General features: G+C 36.1%; 1 protein-coding gene across 8 annotated transcripts in view; it reads right to left on the bottom strand.

Moving 5' to 3' along the window:
- Positions 1-27,994, bottom strand: part of IQCM (IQ motif containing M) — a 428,712-nt gene that overhangs the window by 204,774 nt on the left and 195,944 nt on the right. For all 8 annotated transcript variants that reach the window (XM_072773567.1, XM_072773568.1, XM_072773561.1 and 5 more), the window contains one exon: positions 9,057-9,255. In XM_072773567.1, the coding sequence (XP_072629668.1) occupies positions 9,057-9,255 (199 nt within the window). The remainder of the gene's footprint in view (positions 1-9,056; positions 9,256-27,994) is intronic.

The raw sequence follows: 27,994 nt of genomic DNA on the forward strand, positions 1-27,994 counted from the left end.
TCTGCCTATGTCTCTGCCTCTCTCTCTCTGAGTCTGTCATGAATAAATACATAAAAATAAAATAAAACATAATAAATAAATAAATAAGTAACACATGGATTGCTTGTTTGGAGAATTCCACTACATTATGACACTTACTGGGGCTTAATTTCTTTGATTACTAATTCGAGTGCTCTCCTTTCATATTTATTTGCCATTTATGCTTCTCATACAGTAAAGTACTATTTTGTGTCTTCTACTTATTTCTTCCATTATCATTAGAGTGTGTTTCTTATCAGTTTATAAAAGTCTTTACATATTGAGTTTTTTTTAACACTCAAGCTGTATCAAATGTTTCCACAATCTAACTTTTTAACTTTTAAAAATATTTAGACATATAAGCAGAAAACTTGCCTACAACTTGCCTACATGTATTAACTACAGTCTAACCTTATCTAAACACTTACATATGACATCCAAAAGGGCCTTTATACAAAAATCTTGTTAAAGCAGGAAAAGGGAAAAGGTTTTTAAAACTAAAACTAGACTTTTAAACCTACTTTAGACTTTTAAACCTAAAAAAACCCAATGAAACAAAAATGTAATATTCTGAATTGCTATCTTACACACACATACGTAAACACACAAGTGTACAAGCCACAAATAATGTTAAATGTGATTTATATATATAATATATAAAATATATATTATAAAATATATATAAAATATATATGTAATAAAAAAAAAATATATATATATAAATGTGACAAATATAAATTCACCTCCTCACCCACTAAAGAATTAGTAAAGCCCTTAGCCACACATAAGGTAGCACACATTTAGGTAGCTAAAGCAAATGTCTCTTTCCTGGGTTTGGTTCTTCTCTCACCAGGCCTCTTTTCTGTATCACCTGCCACTCACTTTGATATTGGTCAGAATGATTATTATATACCTGAAGCACATGCTTAATCCTTCTACTGCAAATTGCTTAGTATAAAGACTGTTAGTACATTCTTGGTACATTCAACTGTATCACTGAATCTTGTCTTCCTTCCATGTGCCTCTGCAAATTTAAGTAGCAGCTTCTGATTACTACACAACTTTTAACCTTTATATCAATATATCTGTGGCCCTCTGCATCATCTCCCTGATGTGAGCACACCCCAACTGGCTCTACAGTATCAGAAGGGAGTTTTAACCTAATTTTGGCAGGACACTCCAATGCTATGATCTGATCTGAGAAAAGACTCCACCATTTTGCAATGAGCATTGAATACTATTGTTACTAGAATAGTTTAATGTTTTAAAATGTCTGGAACCAGACAGACTTAGATGTGATGTTCAAATTTCAAGTATGCCACTGGCTGGATGTGCATCTTTAGACAAATGTCGTTAACTCTCTGTGCCTTACTTTCATAGCTAGTAAAGATAGCTAAACAACTTAGAGGAATGGTATCACTTCAATTCTTGATCACCAACTTCACCTGGGTTCTCAAGCGGTCTGAAAATTTACCTGTGTTTTTATATATATTTCTCTTTTTGCCATTTTCTGTAGGAATTCAATCTCCTCAAATATTCAAACTCACCTTCTAAATGCTCGCTCTTAGCAAATGACATTGTCCCATATTTTAACCAATGGGAAAACATTAGATTATTGTTATCTCAACTTCCTATCACCAAATCTAAACACTTAGCAACATTCTTTGGTCTTACAACAGAGAAATACATCTCTCTTCTCTAAGGCTAATCCTGTCAAGTGTCTTATAAACACACGCCTTCCAATATTTTTAGCCTATATGGATTATCTTTATCTCTCTTATACCATCAAACTTCCTTTCTTATTGGCTTTTATAATAAGCATTTAAATGTACTTAATTAAATATTTTCCATCATAAACTATCCTACCCTAAAACTTCATATTTATCTTCTCTAGATGTTTTCACTTCCTTGCTTTCCACACATCACTCCACTGAAACTTGCCAAGGTCATCCATGAATTAACTGTTGTAAAGATAGAAAATTCTGTCTAGACCTTCATTCCTAGCAGCATTGGAGACTAGTGACTCCACCTTCTTTCTTAAACTGCCTCTGAATTTCCTTGATCTAGCATATTCCAGTTTTCTTCTTTACCTCTCTGGCTATTACTTCACTATAACTGGATTCTTCATCTCCTGCTTTCCCCTTGAACATTGGCTTTTCCCTTTACATGCTTTTCTCCTTAATCTATATACTCTCCCTGGACAGCACATTGAATCTCATGGTTTCAGTTATTATCACTAATGATGACCTCAAATCTATGGATGGGGGCAGAGTACAGGAAGCCATCATTGGTCAGGGAGCTAATTCATAATATTTAGGAAAAAAAACTCAAACTTCACATCCTCTGACCCAAATATGCTATTATACATCCTCCATCATGTTGAAAATAATTTATTTTAACTTACATAATTTATCTAATTAATTAATTAGGAACCTAATATGTAGCAGGAATATTCTAGACTTTGTGAACAGATTACTGAACAGAAAAGGCAAAATTCTTGTCTCAAGGAGTTGCACTGTAATGGAAGGAACAACAATCCAATAAACAAATATATATGTGTTGGGTGTCAGTAAGAGGCTTGAAGTGTTTTAAATAGAATAGGAAGTGACCAGACTGGATGTTATTTTTCACAAGGTAGTATGGAGCAGGCTTTTTGATAATTAACAATGAGCACAGACCTGAATGAAGAGAGCCAACCAGTCACCTGAATAAAGAGCTTCCTCACAGATAACATGAGAATCACTCCTAATTGGGGCTACTTTCATGAGTGGGAATGTTTTATTGTCTTCCTCAAGTGTGTTAAGGTGGAAAAGAATTTAAGAACTACTGATGAATTCTAAATGTTTCCTCATGGCCCAATCTTCCTTCTGAGTTCTGGACCTATACTTTTTGCCTTGCAGACATCTCATAGATTTCCCATGGGTAGTTCAAAGTCAGTGTTGAAAACTGGACTCCTTTCCTTTCCTTCCCTCTCCTATCTGCTCTCCTCTTAAATCTTGTATTTCACAACCATCCACCAGGTAGCCCAATACAAAAAGCACAAAAACTGAGGAACTGTTCTTGACTCGTCTCTCTCTCTTATCTTTAAATCCATTCAAACCCAATGTCCTATCCTTTGCTCCATCTCTCCAGCCCTAACTCAAGCTATCATTATCACACACTGAATTATTGAAAAAGCATAGTGATTGTCTTCCCTCTAATTGTGTCACCTTCTTCCCCAATTCATTGCCCAGTCAGTAATTTTTCTAAAAGGTAAATCTATTAATGTCACTTATCTGCTTTAAAGTCATTCATTCCCATAAACTAAGTAAAAGCATAAACTCCTTAGCATGGTTTTTAAGGACATGCTTAATCTGACAGCCATCTCAGTTTCCTCTACTGCCAGTATCCTCCCAGCCAACTCTCAGCCTCTCATTGTTCTATCTCACCTGTGGTCACTGATATTGTCTTTCACTGTGCCTACAACTCTCTCAGTCTATGGGGGTCTATCTGACAAAATATAACTACTCCTGATTTTCTAGATTTCAATGTATTGGCACTATCCAAGCCCACACCAAACACAGCTGTTTGCCCACACCAGACACAGCTGTTTGAATTAAATACTCTTTCTAAGTTCTCCGATGGTACCTAACACTTCCTCAGTTATCTGCATGTCTCTCTAGACTAGATGCTCTATGAAATCACATAACAAATACGAAACTGGATTCAGTACATAGTAACTGTTATCAAAAATCTTTTTAAGTAATCTTAAATAAATGAACATAGTTCTCCTGGTAACTAGGAGCTAACACATTTATGTAATACATCTTTTCTGTTCCATGTCACCTGTGTCATGGGGTCACCTGTCCATGGATGGATTTCAGGATTTTCTTATTGTTTCTGTTTTGCATTTTGAGATAATAAGAGGAAATCCAGTCTTTATCAAATTTTCAAAGGCTTCTGTGACCTCCAAAAGGTTAAAGACCACTGGCCTATGCATGGGATATTGTTATGGTAACCTTAAAACTCAGATTTTTCCAGAATTATTCCGAGTTTATTTATTCAACAAATATTTATTCAGAGATAATTTTGAACACTTTCCTATTATAACTATCAGCTATTCAAATGCCCTAGAATTTCAGCATTTTTGGAAAAAGACTAGAATTTTAAAATTTAAATGATAAATATTGAAATTATGTAAAATCTTCAAGGCATCACAATGAGAAAAAAATGGGTTTTTTTTTTTTTTAGATCATTACTACTTATTCCAAAACACATGCAAACAAATAACACAGAGTTTTTAAAAGGCAAAGTACACTTTGAATGGTGGAAATAAATAATGCTAATAGTTAAATGCAGCAATCTCTATAGTACCTTTATGACTGATATGATAGTGCAGTGTTGCTTCATTATTTCTAAATAAACCCAAACTGGAGAATTTCATTGGAAATTATGGAAATTGTACAGTCTCTTGAGGTAGCTCAAAGTGACATTCTAGTAGACACTGTCTACAACTACAAGCTCTGAAGTAGCAGCCAAACAATTTGACTATGGAAATTTTCCAGCAGAGGGATCGCCAGGATACTGACAATTATCCAGTGACTTCTGTGCAGCCTCTAGAGCAGAAAGTCTATCAAGAATTCCCCCAACAACAACCCTGCACATAGACATGGCCCTGGAACCTGACAATGTGTGCATCACAGGCCTGCTGCATTAGCTGTTCAAAAGCAGGCAAGATAACATTAACCATATAAACATAGCAGCCATCCAACATACAAAGCACCATACCAGGGATAGAACAAAAAAGAAAAGCAATGACCATAGCAAATTTTATAACCAAATCAAAGTCAACAATCTAGTGTATATTGGCTCCAACTCTTTAAAAGTGCCTCCCATTCTTTTCATTTCAAATTCTATCTCTACATAGAAATACATTTTCCTTGTCAGTATCTCCTTTTTATCATGATCTTGGGCCCATTCTTTTTCTTTAAGTTTACTAGACTCATTTTTCTCCCAGAGGTGATGGATGACTTTATAGTTCCCTTCAGTAGCAGGAAATGCTATAATTTAACTAAATCATAATATAAATACATAATCATATGTATACATATGATATATAATATATATTTTATATGCTTACATATATACATATATATTATTTCTCTCCATATATAAATGTAAGTCATTAGAGTACCCTGGTGAATTTCTATAACTATATCTTGTTGAATTAAAACAGCCATTCAATAGATATTTGTTGAATACTTACCATGAACCAAGCACTATTCTAGGCATTTGAACACAGTAGCAAACAAAACAGAAACCATGTAAACATATACAAACAACTAAATAAACAAGAAAAAAGCAGACAATAAGTGCAGATATTTAAAATAATAGGATTGTATATTATGTGCCAAAACAGCAATGTGGTGCTATAAATATGAAAATAACATGTACTCCCTAATAGTTAACTTATTTGTATTGCTTATGACAGACATGTAAACAAAGATCACAATATAGATACCTGGGCACAATAATGACCAAAAGAATAGAGATAATTTTTGCTTGATGGACCAGGGACAATGTCTCAGTACATATATTTAAGAAAGATCTTGAAAGATGAGTTGGAGTTTATCAGAAGATTAAGAAGGAGGAGCATTCCAGCTTAAGAGAACAACATCAGAACATAAGATACAATAGGAAACAGTCATGGAATTAAAGAATTTGGGCTTTGCTAAAGCACAGGGTATGAGTGAGGAAGCATAATGGGATGAAGATGAACAGTGGGCAAATGCCATACCAGGGAGGTCATATGTATATCTTAGAGAATTCATACCATCTCCTACAGGCAAATAGGGCCACTAAAAGATTATGAGAAATGGAATAAGGTAATCAGAGTGCAATTTCCTTAATTGGATGTGACAGATTAGAAGGTATGTAGCAAGGACAATAATTAGGAGACAACTGTAGTTCTCCATGTGAGGGTTGATAAGTAGAAGTTGTGACAAGAAACAAAGAGAGGAAGAGCAACACAAGTAATTTACTGGTGATAATAAATTGAATATGGAAGTGAGGAAGTTAAAAGAGTCTAAGGAAACTCCAGGTATAGCTTGGACAATGGATGGTAGGATAGTTCATCAATACAGGTAGTATAGGGGGTGGTCTGAGATGGTGACATAGGAAGATCTTGAACTCACCTCTTCCCTCAAACACACCAAAACTACAGCTACATATGGACAATTCTCTCTGAAAAAGAAAACCAGTAGAACTGTTCCACTACAACAAGAGATAAAAGGATCATATCAAAATGAGTAGGGCCTACATTCAAGGGACACCGAGGGCTGTAGGGAAAAGAAATTCTCCTTCTAAAAGGCTCGCCTACAGTCTCACTCATCCCAGGACACAGCACAAAGGCAGCCATTTGAAAAGCACTTATACTATATGTGAAAGGGATTCCTTTGCTAATCTTACAGCATGCGCTGAAGGGGCAGGGGACAGGTGGGACTCTCTTCAGAGATGGAGACACTGGAAGATGCCACTTTTGCATTCTTCCCTCACCCAGCTAGCACAGGAAGGTATGTGCAGATTTAGTGCCATCCTGATGCCTTGCTAAGGCTGGTGGGGCTGGATGATGGTGGCACTGGCTGGGGCCCATGAATGTGAGCAGTCACAACATTCTCCTGGTCCTTTGCTAAAGCCTGTGAGCATGAATGGTTGAAGTTTTGCTCTACTCCTTGGCTGGGACCAGCAAGTGCAAGTGACCATGACATTCTCCCACTCTCTTGTTAAAGCAAGCAGGCACACACACACACACACACACACACAAAGTACTCCACCCAAATACTATTAGATTTAACAAATGAATTCAGTAAAGTTGTAAGCTAAAAAATCAATATAAAGAAATAAGCTATGTTTCTTTATAGTAATAACAAGATATCAGAAAGGTAATTAAGAAAACAATCCTATTTACAAGAGCATCCAAAAGAATAAAATACCTAGAAATAAATTTAACCAAGGAAATGAAAGAACTGTTCTTTGAAAACTATCAGACACTGATGAAAGAAATTGAAGATGACATGAATAAATGTAAAAACATATTATGCTCATAGATTAGAAGAATTATATTGTTAAGATGGCCATACCAGCCAAGGTAACCTACAAAATCATTGTAGTCGCTATCAAAATAGCCATAGCATTTTTCACAAATATAGAACAAATAATCCTAAAATTTCTACAGAACCAAACAACTCGAAATAACCAAAACAATCTTGTAAAAGAAGAACAAAGCTGGAGGTATCATGCTTCAGGATTTCAAACTATGCTACAAAACTGTAGAGATCAAAACATATAGATCAATGGAATAGAATAGACAGCCCAGAAATAATCCCACACTTATAAAGTCAAACAATCTATTAAAATGGAGGTAAGAATATAAAATGAGGAAAAGACAGTCTCTTCAATAAATTAATTGTTAAAACTGGACAGCTACATGCAAAAGAATGAAAGTGATTCACTTTCTTACAACATAAACAAAAATAAACTCAAAATGTATTAAAGGCTTAAATAAGATCTGAAGACATAAAACTAGAAGAAAGCACAGGTAGTAAGCTCTTGAGCATTGGTTTTAGCAGTAGTTTTTTAGATCTGTCTCCTTAGGCAATGACAACAGGAGAAAAATAAACAAATGGGACTACCTCCAATTAAAAAGCTTTTGCACAGCAAAGGAAACCATCAACAAAATGAAAAAGGAGAAACGAATAGGAGAAATTATTTGCAAATGACATATCAGATAAGGGTTAACATTCAAAATACATAAAGGACTCATACAACTCAATTTCAAAAAAAATCCAATTAAAATTTGGGCAGAATATATTTGAATAAATGTTTTCCCAAAGACATACAGATGGCTAATAGGTACATGAAAAGATGCTCAACTTTACTAACCATCAGGGAAAAGCAAATCAAAGCCATAATGAGGTATCACCTCACACCTGTCAGAATGGCTACTATCAAAAAGATAAGGAATAACAAGTATTAATGAGGATGTGGAGAAAAGGGAACCCTTATGCATTATTGGTAAGAATGTAAATTGGCACAGCTGCTTTAGAAAATAGTATGGAAAGTCCTCAAAAACTTAAAAACAGAACTACCCTACAATCCAACAATTCCACTTGTGGAATTTTTTGAAGAAAACTACAACACTAATTCAAATATCTGTGCATCTCTATGTTCAATGCAGCATCATTTACAATAGTCAAAATATAGAAGCCACCTAAATGTCCATCAATAGATAAGTGGATAAAGATGTGATTGATACATAGATGATGGATAGATGATAGATGATAGATAGATAGATGATAGATAGATACAATGGAATATTTATTCAGCCATTAGAAGGAATGCGATCTTGCCATTTTCAACAACATGGATGAATCCAGAGGGTATTATGCTATCTGAAATAAGTTAGGCAGAAAAAGACAAAAATATTGCATGATTTCACTTCTATGTGGAATCTACAACAAAACAAATGAACCAAAAAAACAAAGCATAAACATATTCATAGATACCAAGAATAAACTAATGGTTGCCAGACAAAATAGATCCTAGATAGTTATTTTGAAAGTCAAGATTGCTGCTTATGAAAGTTGCTCAGGTGTGTGGGTGTGTCTAGAGCTCTTTTTGAGTTAAATGTTTACACTATAAAGAGTATCCAGGAGTGTGGGAAGTGGAGCAAAGTTGTTTTATACAGACAATGAACAGATAACAAAACGGTGAAACAAAATTAATGCAAGAACAGACGGTGCCAGCCTTAGAATAAAAATGGTCCCAGAACTATTGAATTAAGGATTAAACCAGGCCTTTTGTTCAGATTCTCTAGTTTGACAAAATCTGAAACTGTCAGCAGAATAGATAATTCATAGCATTTTCTCAATGCAAAGAATGTAGTCAGAACTTTATTTAGAAAAACCATAGATATATTAACCAGGCAACTATTCAAAACTCTATTTGCTTAAAATCTACATAAGAAAATTTATATACATTATATTTAACCCATGCTTTACCTTGACCATTATTCTCTGGAATCTTTTGCGTTCAAGCCATCCTCTGACATAGGCCTGCATTAGGATGACCATTTTAACGACTTTTTTGATATTTACAAATTTGGTCCTTTCCCGGAACACTTGGAAGATTTCTATGTGTGGTCCAATTCTTTTAACTTTATTGTCAAGCTTCCCACTTTTACTTAGAATAGACTTTATCCTAAAAATAAAATATAAATATAAAACTTCCTTATTATAGTTAATAAGAAAAATAACCACTTCTTAAAAGTCTTAAATTCATTTTAATGCTAAATGTATTAAAATAGGAAATGTATTATAATTTGTATATAGGTTTCATGTATACATCACCTGAACATGTCAATAGGATTTTCCAAAGAAGTTTGAACATGCCAGAATTAATATAACATATATATAATGAAACTTCTGAAGAAAGGAAATCCAAAAGAAAGCAAATTTTTCAAAGCTTATCCATAACTATTTAAAAGAGTAATATAAAATATTTAAGGAACAAAATATTTTCATATGACAGAACAAGTTAGTCAAAATAACTTTACTATCCCAGAAGCTACTTTAAACTAAAGACTACTTCAAAATTATTTGGCACTGATACTCTGTTTACCAATCATCTGAAAAGTTATTTTATTCTCCAAACACTCTCAATCAAAAGGCATGATAGTGTATTGCTGAAGTCATGGACTACAGGATCACAGAAGTAAGCGACCATGATGGAAATCATGACAAGCCCTGACATCGGGCTGGTTCTTGAGAAATCCTGTTCTACTTTGTACAATGGGCATTATTTTTCTTCCCTTAGTGACTAAAATGTTGGGAGTCTAATTTTAATTATTTCACCCACACATCTAGTCTCTGTTGGGTGGTAGATGGTGGATGACAGGGAATCCCAGCTCAGTCTTTTTCATTTGTCTTTATTATAAGCCTTGAAGTTAATGATATTGCCTTATATTATATGTTGTTTGAACACCAGTATAGCTAAAAATATTTAAAAGACAATTTTGTTCCCACTAGAATGAAGATCAGCTCCACATCAAGAGACATTTATAACAAGTATTTCTTAGAGATCTTTTTTGACTCCCTTCCTACTCCCAAGTAGCCACAACTGATCAGTGAAATTTGCTCAGGCACAGAAAACTGTGTTCCATATTTACTTTTGACCTATGGTTAAAGATGTAGAACTAAGTCTGTTCATTCTCTTCATGCTTGTGTGTGTAAATGAAAAAAATTCTTACTCTCCTTGCAAGAGAAAAAAAGTTAGCTCGGTATAGTGTTCTCGTTACTACAGCTCTTTTGTATCTGTGACTGGTTCTTTCATTCCATTTCTTGAGAAAACTTTTTTACTTTTTTTTTTTTAAGATTTAATTTATTCATTCATGGGAGACACACACAGAGAGAGAGGCAGAGACACAGGCAGAGGGAGAAGCAGGTTCCATGCAGGGATCCCGATGTGGGACTCGATCCTGGGACTCCAGGATTACGCCCTGGGCCGAAGGCAGGCGCGAAACCACTGAGCCACCCAGGGATCCCCAAGAAAACTTTTTTATATTAATGAGTCAAAACTATATCATTTTGTGTTCTGGAGAAATACCCCATTTAGACAAAGCTATCCAGAAAAGATAAAGAAAATGAAGCAAATTTTTCAGTTTGTTTAAATTAACATTGATTTTGTATAGCTTAGAAGAGAGCTCTGCCTTCTAAGAGGATTTTTGTTTCATTAATATACCAATTTTTATGAATGGGCCTTGATATAGGAGATAAACTGGTAATGTAGATAAAATGTTAATGATTACTTCTGGCTGTCCAGAGTTTCAAGACCTGCAGTGAAATCTAAAGAATTCTAAGTTCCTGACTTCTTTCTTTCAGAAGAAATAAGAGGGTTTTTTTTTTAAGACTTTATTTATTTACTCATGAGAGACACAGAGAGAGGCAGGACATGGACACAGGGAGAAGCACGCTCCCTCCAAGGAGCCCGATGTGAGATTAGATCCTGGTCCCAGGACAAGCCCTGAGTTGAAGGCAGATGCCCAACTGCTGAGCCACCAAGGCATCCCAAGAAAAGTGTTATTGAAATACCCAAGTGAGCCAAGTTTATACCCTAAGTTCTTTACTCTAACAAGAAAAGAGAAATAAATCTTAAAGGGATGTATATGACTGTAAAGTGGTATGTGATATGTATTGTTGAAGCACAAGAGCTCTGCTGGTCTCTTAAGTTGCCTTGAATGTCACAGAGTTCTTAGTCAAAGTGTGTGAAAAGTGAAAAGTGTATGAGTGAAAAGGAGAGAATGAGAGAGAATTGAAATTAATTATTTTGATTAAAAGCTATAGTTAATATGAGTGATTAGAACTATATTAAGTAAAAGAATTATGAAGAATTGCAAACATTTATAAAATGATGGATTTTTTTTCTGTTTTTATCAACTTAAAAAGAAAAAAAATGTTATCTTAGGCCTTAGACATACAGACTTTGATCAATAGTATGCTTCTAAATAACTGGAACGCTAAAAATAATGGAAAGGGAAACTTGAGGCTGAAGAATAATTTATAGAGGGCTTGATGTAAAATGATTTATATGTACAAATAATAGATTTAAAAAGAAGCTATAAAATATATCAAATTTTGAACAAGTTAAGTCAATTTTGATGAGCTCAATCATAAAATAGAGAATGATCCTTGACTACAAAATGTTATTTAAGTTCTATACGAAAAGAGTAAGATTAGAATTTGATTTGCTTTCTGTTACATTGACAGCCTGAGTTTTGAATCCATACTCTGCTCTTTATTTAACAAAAAATCATTTAGTGCCTTCAATATAGTTTGCCTAGAAAACAAAAGCTATTTATACCACAAAAATATTCCCTTTATTGTAATTATTTTTTTGTTCTTTCTGATATACTTCTTGCAAAATCTGGTATTCCTAATATTTAATGTTGTTGTAGCTGTGTTACATTTTTTTTTTGTACTCTAAAGACATCTATGACTTTTGCTCATACTTTGGCTCTTCTAAGAACTCTTTCCAATACTGTTTTCCCAAAGTTCAAATCCCAAACTATTATGATGTATTTTAACCTATCTTTTGGGTGTCCCGGATGACTGCAAGACCATACCAAAGATTTTCTTCTTCGCTATCTAAAAGGAGGGATGCTTGAAATGGTAAAATATGTTTAACATAGTTCTATAAATAAACCAAAGATGACTCTTGTATAATGTTGTTTACTTCTTACATCAGGCTAGCACCATTAGCTTAAAAGCCTGCTGGATCCAAACTAAAAATTCTTAGGCATCCAATTCTTTTTTATATTGCCCCCAAAGACTATATTTTCAGCCTTTTAGAACCTTCCTGCTTTGCATATCACCCAAAACTGCAACCAACACCTGCTACCCATAGATAAGATAAACCTTAGGGCTGTAAAAGACCTCAATCCACTGCTGCTCTTCAGAACTCTCCGACCCAGAGACTCCCCATCTTGCTGCTGAGTGACAATACCCAGATAGGTAAGCCCTCTCCTTGACCCCCCTCTCCTGTGGGAGTTCCTTTTCCCTCTTCCCCTTCTGGGTAGTGTTTCTATGTCATTATCTCTGGAAGGTTTTCTGCTCTGAAGGACAACCCCTCTCATGCAAATCTGTCCATGTAATGCCCAAATATAGCTTGCTATGTGCTACTGCAACCTCATAGCCATCTTTTCCCTGATTAGCCCCAAGATCCTTGAACTCATTACAATCGTCCATAGTTTTATTTAACTAAGAGCTATATTGAGAGCTGCCCTTTTTATCGAAGTCCAAAATATGAAAAGAGATAACTAATTTTTAAAAAAGTTCCACCTCAAGTTAAATATATAGCAACTAAAATACTATTAATATAAATGTATTAGAAGCTCCCTGTGGTAAGTTGTTTGCATTGATGGCCAATTAAAGCTTCCTTATATCTCTATCTTCACAATGTAATTTTTACAGCTCCACTCATCAAGAGGTAGAATCTGTTTACCCACCTATGAATGTCAGCTGACACTGTGACTTGCTTTGACCAAAAGAATCCACTGGAAGCCATATTGTTCTAGTTTTTTTTGTTTGTTTGTTTGTTTAATTCATGATAGAGAGAGAGAGAGATAGAGAGAGAGAGAGGCAGAGGGAGAAGCAGGCTCCAAGCAGGGAGCTTGACGCAGGACTCGATCATGGGACTCCAGGATCAGACCCTGCCAAAGGCAGGTGCTAAACGCTGAGCCACCCAGGGTTTTCAGCATGTGCCTGAGAGGCCTCAAACAGTTCTATTCTCTGAACCTTATATCTACTGAGGAACAAACTAGCCAGCCTCTAAAGGTTCAGACAAGAACATGGAGAACAGACAAGTTGTACCTACTAAAGCAAACCTGGGCAGCATCAGCTGAATCTCACGAGAGATAATAGCTGTTGTTTTAAGTCTGGTGATGCTATCATAGCAGTAGATAACTAATATACATATTTAGAAAAAAATAATATACATATTTACATTTTCTACCCAAAGGCTAATATAATAACTGTCAAATCGATTTTTAAAATTATTTGTTTCAGAGGTAACTTGTCTCCATCAAGAAGTAATACTCATGATGAACATTTTATGGGATAAATTGTTTTAAAACTTGAAGTTTATCAGTGCCCTCATTGTGAATAATATGTTCTTATTTCACGGAGATCAATGATTGAGTCCTTATGGAATGAATGTGTATGTCCTCAATAGAGGATTCCATTCCTCTCCACTCTGAGATTGTTGGTTGTACATCAAGTATATACTAAACATAACCCTTTTAGTCATATCTTCAACAGGTGGCTTCTGACTTTCTCTCGTACTTGCCCAAAGCCCCTAATACAACTTATAGCTCATAAATTATGTCTTCTGCAAGAAATATCAAAATAATGATCGCCTTATAAGAAATGCATTTTCTTGGGGCAGCCCGGGTGGCTCAGCGGTTTAGTGCCACCTTCAGCCCAGGGCGCGATCCTGGAGACCCAGGATCGAGTCCCACATTGGGCTCCCTGCATGGGGTCTGCTTCTCCCTCTGCCTGTGTCTCTGCCTCCCTCTCTTCTGTGTCTCTCATGAATAAATAAATAAAATCTTTTTTTTTTTAAGTTGGGAATTTTTTTTTTAGATTTTATTTATTTATTCATGAGAGACAGAGACAGAGAGAGAGAGAGAAATTTTTTTTAAAAATAGAAATGCATTTTCCTAAAAATTTCTAGTAGAACGAAAAGACTTAATGACTTGAGGTTCTCAATTTAAACCAATATCATAAACATGAACCTCCTGTGTGTGGCTTTTTTCATCCACAAACAGACAACTTTATGTGGATCCAAGATCAGCAGAATATAATTATCTTGGACTGAATAAATGAATTATATTATGATAAATATTAATTTTTTATTAAAAATATGAGAAAATGCTTTCTTTCTTTATGAGGATCGACTTACAGATTTCAGCTTATTTGGCCATACTTGTACAAACTAGAATGAAACATCTGATTAATGGCATGTGACTGGTTCCTAACAACCCCTCAGAACTTCAGAGAAAAAAGTGCTAATGAAAATTTTAATGTAGATCTTAAGAAATCACCAGAAATAAGGGTGCCTGGGTGGTTCAGTAGGGTAAGTGTCTGACTCTCGATTTTGGCTCAGGTCTGATCTCAGGTCATGTGGTTGAGCCCACTTGGGCTCTGTCCCTCCCCCCGAATGCTCTTTCTCACTGAAATAGATAAATAAATCTTAAAAAATAAAGAAATCACCAGAAATAATACTATAGAAATTAAGAAGACATATTAATTTATTTTATCAACAAAATAACATAGCACAATAATCCAATACACACAAAATGTCTTTTTTATAGAAGTATTTATTTATAAAGTTTTAGTAAGAATCAATACTTTTTTTTTCCTACCACAATGTAATTGAAAAATCTAGTTTGTATCTCACTTTTCATACTAAACATCACATTTAAAGGCAAGTCATTTACTTAGGTGTGGTGGTTCCTACTCATGGGCATGGACTCTTATTATGTGAAAATTATTGCCATAAGTCCTAAATAATAAACAGCCTGGTACCTCTGCCACTGGCTATGAAATTCCCATCAGACAAAATAAACTTTTGGACAAACAAGGAATATTAAGAAAACATTAGATATTAACAAGAGAAAAAGGAAGCTTATACCATTATATATAATGTAGGTAAAACCTAGAAAAGGAAAATGGAAGGATTCCTGAATAACAACCTCAGTACAAAAATGATAAAGACAACAAAAACATTTCTGCCACATAAAATCACTTTAAAAGATGATAACACTAGGGAATCTGTCAATCTTCTTGACAGAAGTTACTAATGCCTTTGTATCATATGCTTGTAGTTTTGCTAACCATACAGTATAGACACTTTTTTTTTTTTTTTTTTTTATGATAGTCACAGAGAGAAAGAGAGAGAGAGGCAGAGACACAGGCAGAGGGAGAAGCAGGTTCCATGCACCGGGAGCCCGATGTGGGATTCGATCCCGCGTCTCCAGGATCGCGCCCTGGGCCAAAGGCAGGCGCCAAACCGCTGCACCACCCAGGGATCCCACAGTATAGACACTTTTATGCCTTAATCAACACTTCTTATTCCATCTTTGCTATCGAAGCTGGCCCAATAAAATACCAAGTTAATGATAGTGAATAAAAAGTGCCGTACAAATTTTTGTCAAAACCCTGACTGACTTATATGTGCAACCTGACCACAAAATAAGACTCAGAAGCAAACTGGCAACCCATCTTCCCCTCAATTGTACACATGCTGCCTTACACTCAGAAAAAGAAAAGCACCTTCTATCCTATGATAAACACAAGTACAAGCAGACTTTGGAGATAGTGGCAGGTTCAATTCAAGACCATCCCAATACAGTGAATATCAAAAAGTGAATATTGCAATAAAGCGAGTCAAATTAATTTGTTGGTTTCCAGGGCATATAAAAGTCATGTTTATACTATACTGTACTCTATTAAGTGTACCATAGCACTTTGTCTAAAAAAAGAAAAACCCAATGTGCATACCTTCCTTTAAAAATACCTTATTGCTTAGGGATGTCTGGGTGGCTCAGCGGTTGAGCACCTGTCTCTGGCTCAAGTCGTGATCCCGGGGTCCTAGGATCAGGTCCCACATCAGGCTCCCAACAGGGAGCCTGCTTCTCCCTCTGCCTATGTCTCTGCATCTCTCTGTATGTGTCTCATGAATAAATAAAATCTTTTAAGAAAATACTTTATTGCTTAAAAAATGCTAACCACCATCTGAAGTTTCTTTTTCTTTTTAAAAGACTTTATTCATTTATTCATGAGACACACACACACACACACACAGAGAGAGGCAGAGACACAAGCAGAGGGAGAAGCAAGCTCCATGCAGGGAGCCCGATGTGGGACTTGATCCCGGGACCCCAGGATCACATCCTGGGCAGAAGGCAGACGCTAAACCACTGAGCCACCCAGGGATCCCCCATCTGAAGTTTCTTTGGGTCGTAATCTTCTTGCTGGTGCTGAATTTTGCCTCCATGTTGATGGCTGCTGACTGATCAGTGTGGTAGCTGCTGAAGGCTGCATTTCTTAAAACAAGACAATGATAAAGTTTTTCTCATCGACTGATTCTTCCTTTAATGAACGATTTCACTGTAGCATGTGATGCCATTTGATAGCATTTTACCCACAGTAGAATTTCTTTCAAAATTGGAGTCAATCTCCTCAAACTGCTACTTTATCAAGTAAGTTTATGTAATATTTTAAATTCTGTCATTTCATCAATGTTCATAATATCTCCACCAGTATCAGATTCCTTTTCAAGAAACCACTTTCTTTGCATCCATGAGAAGGAACTTACCTGTTCAAGTTTTATCATAAGGTTGCAACAGTTCAGTCACAACTTCAGGTGCTACTTCTAATTTTAGTTTTCTTTCTGTTTCCACCACATCTGCAGTTACTTCCTCCACTGAAGTCTTGAGCTCCTCAAAGTCATCCATGAGGGTTGGCATCAACTTCTTCTAAACCCCTGTTTATGTCAATATTTTGACTTATTCCCATGAATCACAAATGCGGTTCATGGCACCTAGAGCAGTGAACTCTTACAAGAAGGTTTTCAGTTGACTTTGACCAGGTCCACCAGAGGAATCACTATCTGTGACAGTGACAGCCTCGCACATGTAATTCTTAAATAATAACACTCAAGGGTCTAAATTACTCCTTGACCCATGGGCTGCAGAACAGATGTTATATTAGCAGTCACAAAAATGACATTAATCTCTTTGTCCACCTCCACCAGAGGTCTTGGATGACAAGGTGCATTGTCAGTGAACGGTAATATTTTGAAAAGAACCTTTGAAAAGAAAACCTTCTAAGCAGTAGGTTTCAACAGTGGGCTTAAAATATTTAGTAAACCATGTTGTAAACAGATGTTCTGTTATCCAAGATCTATTGTTCCATTTGTAGAGCACAGGTGGGTAGATTTAACATCACTCCTAAAGGTCCTTAGATTTTGGGAATGGTAAATGAGCATTGCCTTCAACTTAAAGTCACTAACTGCATTCACCCCCAACAAGAGAGTCAAGCCTCTCCTTTGAAACTTTGAAGTCAGGAACTGATTTCTCTCTAGCTCTGAAAGTCCACGATGGCACTTTTTCCTGTATAAGGCTGTTTTATTTACAATGAAAATTTGTTCTTCACTGTAGCCACCTTCGTGAGTTATCTTAGCTGGATCTTCTGAATAACTTGCTGCAGCTTCTCCATCAGCATGTGCTACTTTATCTTGTACTTCTCTGTTACAGAGACGGCTTCTTTCCTTAAACCTCATGAACCAACCTCTGGTAGCTTCCAACTTTTCTTCTGCAGATTCTTCACCTTTCTCTCAGCCTTCACAGAATGGAAGAGATGTAGGGCTTCGCCCTGGCTAGATTATACTTTGGTTTAAGAGAATCTTGTGGCTGCTTTGATCCTCTATCCAGACCACTCAAACTTTCTCCATATCAGCAATTAGACTTTCGCTTCCTTATTCATGTATTCACTGAAGTAGCACTTTTAATTTCCTTCAAGAAAATTTTCTTTGCATTCAAAACATGGGTGTTTGGCACAAGTCAGCTTATCTGGACTTTCGACATGCCTTCCTCACTAAGCTTAATCATTTCTAACTTTTGGCTTAAAGTGAGGAATATGCAACCCTTCCTCTCACTTGGACACTTAGAGGCCATTGCAGGGTTATTGATGGGCTCAACCTCAGTATTGTGACTCAGGGAATAGAGAGGCTTAAGGAGAGGAGAGAGATGGGGGAACAGGCAGTTAGTAGGCAGTTAGAACACACGCATTTACGGATTATTCTTGCCATCCCAAATGGGTGTGGTTTGTAGTGCCCCAAAACAATTACAATAGTAACAATAAAAGTCACTGATCACAGAACCATAACAAATATAATAACTATGAAAAAGTTTGAAATGTTGTGAAAATCACCTAAATATGACAAAGACACACAAAGTGAGTAAATGCTGTTGGAAAAATGTTACTACTGGACTTACTCAATGCAGAGTTGCCACCAACCTTCATTTTGAAAAAAAAAAAATGCTACTATTGGCAAAGTGCAATAAAATGAAGCACAGCAAAACAAAGTATGCCTGCAATTCTCTCTAGACTGACCTCTAAAAGAAATAGAAATTGAGAAAAGTTGTGTGTATGAAAATATCAATCATAGTTTCATTTATGATGGGTGAAATCCAGAAACAAATATCTGAGTAAATTGTGTTATATCCAATCAATAAATTATGAGATCATAAAAATGATGTTTATGAAGATTATGCAATAATTTAAGAAAATGCTTACGATTCCAAAAAATGATATTAGGAGAATGAAGACATTAAATTATATGCATTATATGATTGCAACATTATTTTTAAATGACGTATATAAATAAGTCCAAAAAGAAGCATGCCAAAATATTATTAGTGATTGTATTAGTGCAGTTGTTCTAAATCAAGGGTGGCATCTAAGAAATTTTTTTAAGGAACTCCTGCTTTGGGCCTGTCCTCATAGATTCTGATTCATTAACTCCTCTAGTAAAATGAAAATCCATGATTAAACGTTAGGTTGTAAAGAAAAACTTAGGTTTAAAGAAAAATGCTTATGGTTGACCACTGAACAACATGGGTTTGAACTGTGCAGGTCCACTTATATGTGGATTTTTTTTGATACTTTACAGTTCTATAAATGTATTTTCCTTATGATTTGCTTAACATTTTCTTTTCTCTGGCTGACTTTATTGTAAAATATGGAATATAATAGATATAACATACAAAATGTGTGTCAGTTGACTTTTTATTACCAGTAAGGCTTCTGGTCAACAGTAGCTAAGCTTTGGGGGAGTCAAAAGTTATATCCAAATTTTTTATTGTGTGGAGGGTCAGCACTTCTAACCCCTATGTTGTACAATGGTCAACTCTATTTGTTTCTTGTTTTCTGCTTTGTTCAGACTTTCTGAAATTGACTGATGTGCATTGTACAACATAGAAGAAACAATAATTAAATCCATTAATAGCAATAGTAGCTGCAATTTTTTATGAAATATTTGTTTCAGATATATTTTATCCTTTAATCCTCAAAATAATTTTATTGGTTGGGACGCCTGGGTTGCTCAGCGGTTGAGCATCTGCCTTCAGCCCAGGGCCTGATCCTGGATACCCGGGATTGAGTCCCACATCGGGCTCCCTGCATGGAGCCTGCGTCTCCCTCTGCCTGTGTCTCTGCCTCTCTCTCTGTGTCTCCGCGAATAAATAAATAAAATCTTTTTAAAAATAATAATATTATTATTGGATATATGTTACTATTCTGATTTTATACATTGATGCAAAAGAAATTAGGTGACTGCCAAAGGTCATGAAGCTATAATTAGCATAGTCAGAATTCAAAGCCCTTCTTGCCTTTTATGTGATAAAATCAAAAGAAAACACAATCGTCATGACTTCAGAAGGTTTGGCCTTGGAAATCCCCAACCCCCAAATGGTTAGGATGATTTGGGTGACTGGCTTTAGGTTTATCTTCTTTTGTTTGTTTCAGCAGTACTGAAACAATACAGTCATACCACATACACTTAGATGGAGGAAATGCGTTGTGACTATCAAATATATGGAGGTTAAGTAACCTTGGATGAGAGAACCAGCCAGTAGGAATTATCTTTTGCTTACCCTCTAAGTGTTATTTTAAAATTTATTTTCTTTTACAATGTCTTACCACAATTCTGGTAGGGAGATAATTCTCATGTTTACAGATTCTTAACCACTACAGAGACTTTATAAAACTCCTCTAAAAAAATCTTAATGAAGATAAAAATGTGAGTCATAAGAAGCTAGATATAAAACCAGTTTCCACCACTGAAGAGACCACCTCCTTGGTCCTCAGGCCACCTCCTACTAAAGTCACCCTAAGAAAGCTTGAGAGAAAGACTAGTACTTACTGTATAGCTGAACTTGACTTTTTCACTTAAAGTTTGACAAATCTATGATCGAGATATGAAATCAAATTGTTTTCATTGAGAGAATAAATCATTAAGCAAGATTACATGTGAGAAAAGATACATAAGTTAATTAGTAAGTTAATCATGTCTGAACATTAGACACTGAGCTTGGCAAACATTTGAACAGGGAATTTCCTTTCAACTGTTAACGCTTATAGGGTAATATATATTAAACACTAAATCAGTTTTAGAGTTTGGTTCAGATATTGCTACTAATTAGTTTTGGCTGATATTGAAGTATTTTGTATGCTCCATTTATAAAAGCACTGCTTGCCCATCTGTTCATAGGTTGAAAGTGATTAAAGGATACTTATTTTGGCTGTTGTAAAAGCCAAATACTTTTTAAGCTGCAAATATGTGACAAAACCAGTTGAGGTTGCCAAGTTCAGAAATATATTAAAAGAGATTTGTGATGCCTCCCTCCCCCAATTCCTCTTCCAACCTACATTATGGAAAAGTAAATATCACTGTTTTCTCGATTAGACTAGCATGCCTCTTTGTCCAAATGCTTTGCAATTTCGTTATAATTTTCACAATTTGCCCTGATTTGGATCCACTGCTACCAAGCTGTGTTGGGGGCTTTCGTTTCCTGTATGTGCAGCCTTGAAGTAGAAACATGTGATGCCCTCATGCTTTGAATGCCAGATTTGAAAGCAACATGGATAATGAGCAAAATAAGTTTGCAGCCTACTTTAATCCCCTATATGAGGTCTGTTCAGTTTGAAAACAATGCATTAAGTTCAGCATGGAGTTTTTTTAAGAAAGAAAGAAAGAAAGAAAGAAAGAAAGAAAGAAAGAAAGAAAGAAAGAAAGAAAGAAAGATTTTTAAGAACAGGGATATACTACATTTCCCTGAATAATATAGCCTTTATACTATTTAATACTCCATTTCTGAGCCTTCCCAAGGATTTAGTACTTTATGCTAACAAAACCTGTACACATCAAAAATCAGAGGAGGGTCCCAGGACTTCTAAAAATAAGATACAGTCTCCTAAAGTGGAAGATAACACCATTTTAATTCAGGCAAAATGTCTAGTTTCAATATCTGAATGAAATGCAGTTCCTCCTTTTCCGTATACACTCCTTTTATACCTTGTGATCATTCGATCATTCCTCATGATGTCAACCTGCCCAACCCCTGAAAAACCATGTGGCCTCGTACTTTTGGCTGCTCCCAGTTCCACAGCAATGTCTTTAACTAGATCATATAAAAGAGTGGAAGTTGATATTCTATTAAAAGCCTCTTGGGGTATTTGCTTTAAACAGTTTACTACCTGAAGTTCTCTAACTAGTACCTATCCCAAAATGCAAGTGATATAGGATTTCAAAATCCTGAGAGGATTTTCTCTCCCTGGCCCCCTCACAACTGATTTTTCCCTTAAAGAAATTATCCCAGCCTATTATGTCATATCTATGGAAAGATGGGTTGTGTTATTACTGCTGCTGCTAATTGGTTTCAATTTATCAACAGCTTTTCCTCAAAACAATTTAGAAATATCTAAATTCCAAACTCAGTTCAAAAAACACAATTATTCTTTCACATATAAAAATTTTGGAGGAGCACAATTCATTGTGAATTAAAATGAAATTGTCATTTTACATAGTAGAAAAACAAAGTAGGAAGGAAATGCTATTTTTGTTCAAATTTAATTGATTCTGTTTTATGGTCAAGGTAATCTATGATGCACTTTCAGGGACTTCTCTTTAATACAAACATTGAAAATTCCTTTTTATTGTGCCTACATGTTTTATCTGTAGGGCACTGGGAAAAATTACCCTGAAGATGACTGAAATGACTAGGATGTTCATGCCAAAGGTGTAATAGGAGCTGATTTTTCTGTGGCATGGTGACCAGAGTTGTCAATTTTTCATGAGCTTATCTATGAAACAGGGAACATGAATTGTCTACTATTCCTCCCAATACAGTAATTTGCTTATTCCTCTTGGGGCAGCCCTCTGCTCCTGACCCGAGCTTCAGGCAGTCAGGGAGGAGAGTTGGCTCTACTCGTTGCCATCTGGCTCCCTCATCTCTGTAGAAAAAGGGCAGGCAATGAAGGCTGGTGCCTGTTCACAGATTCCTTGTCCCTAGAAGAGAATTCAGGTGACTCTAAAAACAGTGTCTGATATTATTCTCAATATTGCAGTCCCAACCACTTAATATATCATTGACAGGAATTTGGAGACCCTCATGCAGGCACACAGAGTGATGGCAGACTGTGGCAGGTCCGATTCTATTAGAAAAGCAGGAACTGTGGAGAGTCTTCTGCATAACCCAGAGGAGAAGAGAGGTGGTACTTTATAGTCCCCTCCCTATACTCTGCCTCCTTACTCTCCCTCTGTGAGTTCTACCATGGAAAAGTAATTGAAAATCTGATTTTCCATGCTTGAAACATTCATTCATCCCCATTCTGCTCGTGGGCATGATTACTGTGATTTAGAGATGAGAGTTTCTGTGTGGTTTTTTCCTCCTATTATTCTGCTTGTTGCTCCTTGCACATTTTCATTCTGATTCTATGTAGGAATCACACCTTCACAGAGTCTTCCCCTTTAATCAGACCCAGCCATCCTGCTTCACAGGTACTGATTCTGTATAGTCTGTTTCTTCCTTACTCACTGCTGCATGCCTCAGCAGACACTGGCGGAATTAGGAATATCCTATGCATATGAGACACAACGTAAACTCAAGACTTTTCTAGGATCTTAGCCATCTCTACTCCAGGGAAGAAAGCAGAAGTCCCCAGTTCAGCTTGTAGCTTAAGCCAATGTGCTCTAACTCTCTTTTACCAGAGAATCCAGCTATCAGAATTTGGTTACTCTGCATCTTCTTTGGCCTGCCTAGTGATGTGGTGTTTTTCCATCCAAGTGGGCAAGTTTGGAAAAAACAGATGGTACTGATCTAATGATCTTTGGTGACTGTCACCGATGCTGGATTCTGGACACATTCAGAGATCTAGGCTGCCAATGGTCTACTGCCAGTCTTGCTCCTGCTTGGGTGTACAGTGTTCTTGAGTAGAATTCTTACACAGGAAAATAAGTAATAAAAGGAAGACACCAAAGGTCCACAATTAACAACTAAGAAGAAGTTTCAAAATTCTTGGCGATAGTCATAAGCAAGGGATCAACAGTTCTTGAAGATTCAGAGTAAAGCAAGTATTCTAAAAGCCAGGGAAATAGTCATTAGCCAGGAAACCTAAGGTAGGTGGAGGATCAGCACAAAGAACAAACCTAGCACCTCAAAATGACATCAGGGAAAAGAAATTGATAACTGAGGCAATTATTTGACCTAGACTTAGCTACCTTTATCCTCTTTCTTGCACCACTAAGGAACGATCCTGAGGAAGGCAGGCCTGGAATACAGAACGTGCAGCTACGTGGTAGTATTTGACTTCAAGGTGTGTGAGTTTGGAGACGGTAGCATTTCCTAAGACATGCAGTTCTCTGGTAGCTATTTTTCTCAGATTTCTTCACAGTACAAATTTGGCACTGGAATACCATCAAGGTGATTTACCATAGCTCTCTCCATTAACATGATGACAGTAGCAGAGAGCAACTATGTCATCCCAGAAACCAACTGAGCTGGGAATCAAAGGGAACACTGGATATAGTCAGATATGCCCCCTAGCTTGCTACTCAAAATGTGGTCTGAGGACCAGCAGCATTGGCATCACTAGGAGTTTACTGGAACTGCGGTAACTCAGGCTGTACTGATTGTATGCTGCTCAAGAAGAATGGCCATCAGACTAAATACTCATAGGAGAAAACAGAAGCACAAACCAAGAAAAGATCTCATAAACAAAACTGAAGCTGTTCTTAGTTAAATTTTCTGGGCTCAGGCAAATAACTTTCCAGATTAATCTATTGATCTACTGTCTTTGAGAAACTGGACAATGAATGTGATGTGAGAATTCTGGAGAATGGTAAATGTCTTCACTTTCAAGGAGAAAAGAGTATAAGAATTACGAAGTTTGGACTAGTAAGTAAGTATGGACCAAATTTTATCAGTTATCAACTGGATGGTATGTAATTAAAGTAATAATGGTGTCAAGAGCCAGAATGTGCATAAAAAGAGTGTCATGCCATCTGGAATTTATTTCCCTTCTTTCATTCATTTTAATTTTATTATTATTATTGTTTTGTTTTTACCAGATTGCTATGCCAGGGAGTGATTTGGTTTTGGGTGAAAGGATAGATAGTATCATTACTATAGATAGATAGGGATAGAGAATATAGGAGAGAAGATTTGGAAAGAATACATAATGATTTCAGTTTTAAGAAATGGCTATGGGATATTCCAGGAAAGATACCAGAAAGCAGTATAAAGCTTGAAATAGAAGCTACACATGACTATAAAGGGAAGAAAATTCATTAGAAGAAAGGAAAGATTAAAAATGTAATTCATGCGTTGAACAAATATTCATTCATTCATTCATTCATTCATTCAGTGTATGATGCTTTTCTAGCACTGAGGATACACTAGTAAATAAAGCATAGAAACCTCCCTGTCCGCATTGGGCCTGTATTCTAGTGGGAAAGACAAACAGTAATCACAGTAAGCAACTTAACTACAGGATATGTTAGAAGGCATATGTGTTATGATAAAATAAATAAATAAATCAGGAAAGCAGTTCGGGAGTGCTAGCAGGGATGGAAGACATAATTTTAAATGTGTATCATGGTAGGTGTGGGACTCTTGAAAAGGTAATATGTGAGCTAATTATCTTAGGTAAATGTGGCAAGGAACTAAATCCAATGTTGGAATGTGATAGCTTTACTTGCAAAGCTCTGTAATTAGTTAATGTATATGACTGTGCAAATAATTCTGCTCAGACCTATGAAGATGCTTAGGTACCTTTCCTCCATCGCTGCAATTACGTTACTCTGTAATTATCTCTGGTTGTATCACCCCGCTATACTCTGAATTCCCTGAGAGCAACAATTTTTCCCCATGTGCTTGGCAATATATATAGGGAGGAAAAGAGGGGTAGAGAGAGAAAAAAAAAGGAGAGATGAAAGGAGAACAAAATGCAGACACATTAGAATATCTGAGGTCTCATTGTTTGCTTATTTAGGGTTTTGTTTATTTTTCAGTTTTAAATAAATCTGCATATTGCCTTTTAGAAACTGCCCACCAGAACTGACATAATAATGGGCTTCATGCGTTGGTCCCCAGCATTGACAGTTTGGTCCCACTCTACATTGTATAGATAAAATCCCATCTAAAATATTGTGTTTTTCCTAAGCAACATACTGTAGAAGGGATACTTTGGAGTGTGGTGGGCACCTGTTCCTTTCCTCTGTTTTATTCCTCCTCTCTTTTGTAGAACTGCACGTCTATCAGTCCACTCATGTGACTCCTACATGATTTGCCTAGGGCTGATCATGTTACTCATTCTAGAAGGTCTGCCGGAATAATTCCAGGGGAAGGAGGTGGTTAGTGGGTGTGCATATGTAATAAGAGGCTGTTCCTTTTGGTGAGAGAGGAAGTAATAATTGCAAACAGCTAGAAATCAGCCACTTTTTTCTACCATGGGGAGAAAATATGTTATAGGAGATATTAAAGCCAAGCAAGAGCAAGCAGACCTTAAATAAATGAAAAGAGAATCCATCTTAAAGACATTACATTTGGCCTCTGAACAACATGGGGGTTAGAGGCACTGACCCCCCCGAGCAATAAAAAAATTGTGTATAATTTTTACTTCCCAAAAAACTTAACTACTAATAACCTACTATTGACTAGAAGCCTTACTGATAATATCCACAATCAATTAACACATATTTTGTATGTTATATGTGTCTTATAATGAAGTAAGCTGGAAAAAAGAAAATGTTACCAAGAAAATCATAAGGAAGAGAAAATAGACTATACACTACACTGTAAAAATCCTCCTATAAGTGGACCCTTGCAGTCCAAACCCACATTGTTCCAATATGGGGCCAACTGTACTTGAGTCTGTTGGACCAGTTGAGCCTGAGATGTTAAACAAAGAATAGATGCCCACCATTCTCTATCTTCTTGGAATCTCCTCTTACGTGAGCATACTGATTGAAGCATCAGTTTGCTTAAACTAGGTTGAATTATCATTCCAATGAAGATGTTGCAAAAACATTATAATGAAGGGCTTAATCTAAAAAGAGAAGACTGTTAATTAGGGTGGTGGCTTCATGAAGACAAATCAGAACCAATGGGTACCAGCTCAAGCTAGATGGGTAATGAGCTTCACACAGAGAACTGTCTGAAAGTCAGAGCAGTCCTGAGAATTAAATGAAATGCCACTTGAAGACAGGCATTATGAATCCCTGGAGTTTTTAAGTAAAGTCTTTGTGGGCACCATGCTATAAAGATGCACCCTTTGGATAGAAGGTTTCAGTAGAAAATCTCTAAGGTTCCTTAATCTTTGAGATTCTATTATTCTTCAAAGAAAGGACACAAAAGTGGAAGTATCATTGGAGAAATATTATTCCCCATAAATTTATTTTCATAAATCCTTAGACTGAGTACTGACCCAGAAAAAAACTGTTCATGGAAGATATCCAACCATAAACAAGAAAAAGTTACATTATTAGGTAACAAAATTTCTGAAGAGATCAAAGGCATCAGGCAGTAAACTGTAAACTTTTTTTTTAAAGATTTATTTATTTATTCATGAAAGACACAAACAGAGAGAGAAGCATAGTCACAGGCAGAGGGAGAAGCAGGCTCCTCGCAGGATCCCCATGTGGGACCTGATCCCAGATCCTGGGATCACGACCAGAGCCTAAGGCAGATGCTTAACCACTGAGCCACCCAGGCATCCTGGTAAACTGTACACTTGGGTTGAGATAAAATAAGAGGGCTTGACCCCTTCCAGGAAAAAATGGTAATTTCAGAGTTATAAAGGAAACATTCAAGTACCCACCTAAATTTCCAGACTCTGAAATATGAACTTCATACATATATGGCAATAAATGCACTATATTCCATTATATCAAAAAAAGAGAAAATTTAGAATAGTGTGATTTTATGTTTTAGCAACATATTACTCATATCCTGCTACTACTCTCCTTTTAGTTCCAGTATGCTACAAAATAGTAAGGAAGAAGTATGTAATTATTCCACATCTACATATTTACATGAACTATCTGCACACTTAAAATACTAAAGAATTAAAAAAAAAAATAAGGAACTTAGGGGTTCCAAAATGGTACACTTTTTCATAGATGGTATATTCAAATAACATCTTGTCATCCAGAATTGAAACGGTTACTAAGAAGGTGAAACGCTGATGACTAACCTCTGAACTTATTACAACAAGAAAGTTAGTATTATGAATCAACAATAGAATGTTTTTCCTCTATGAATTACAGATCCATCAACTGTTCTGTTCTATACTTGCAAATCAGTCCATCATTTTGAAAA

Source organism: Canis lupus, chromosome 13, assembly GCF_048164855.1.
Source record: "Canis lupus baileyi chromosome 13, mCanLup2.hap1, whole genome shotgun sequence".
NCBI classification, from domain to species: domain Eukaryota; kingdom Metazoa; phylum Chordata; class Mammalia; order Carnivora; family Canidae; genus Canis; species Canis lupus.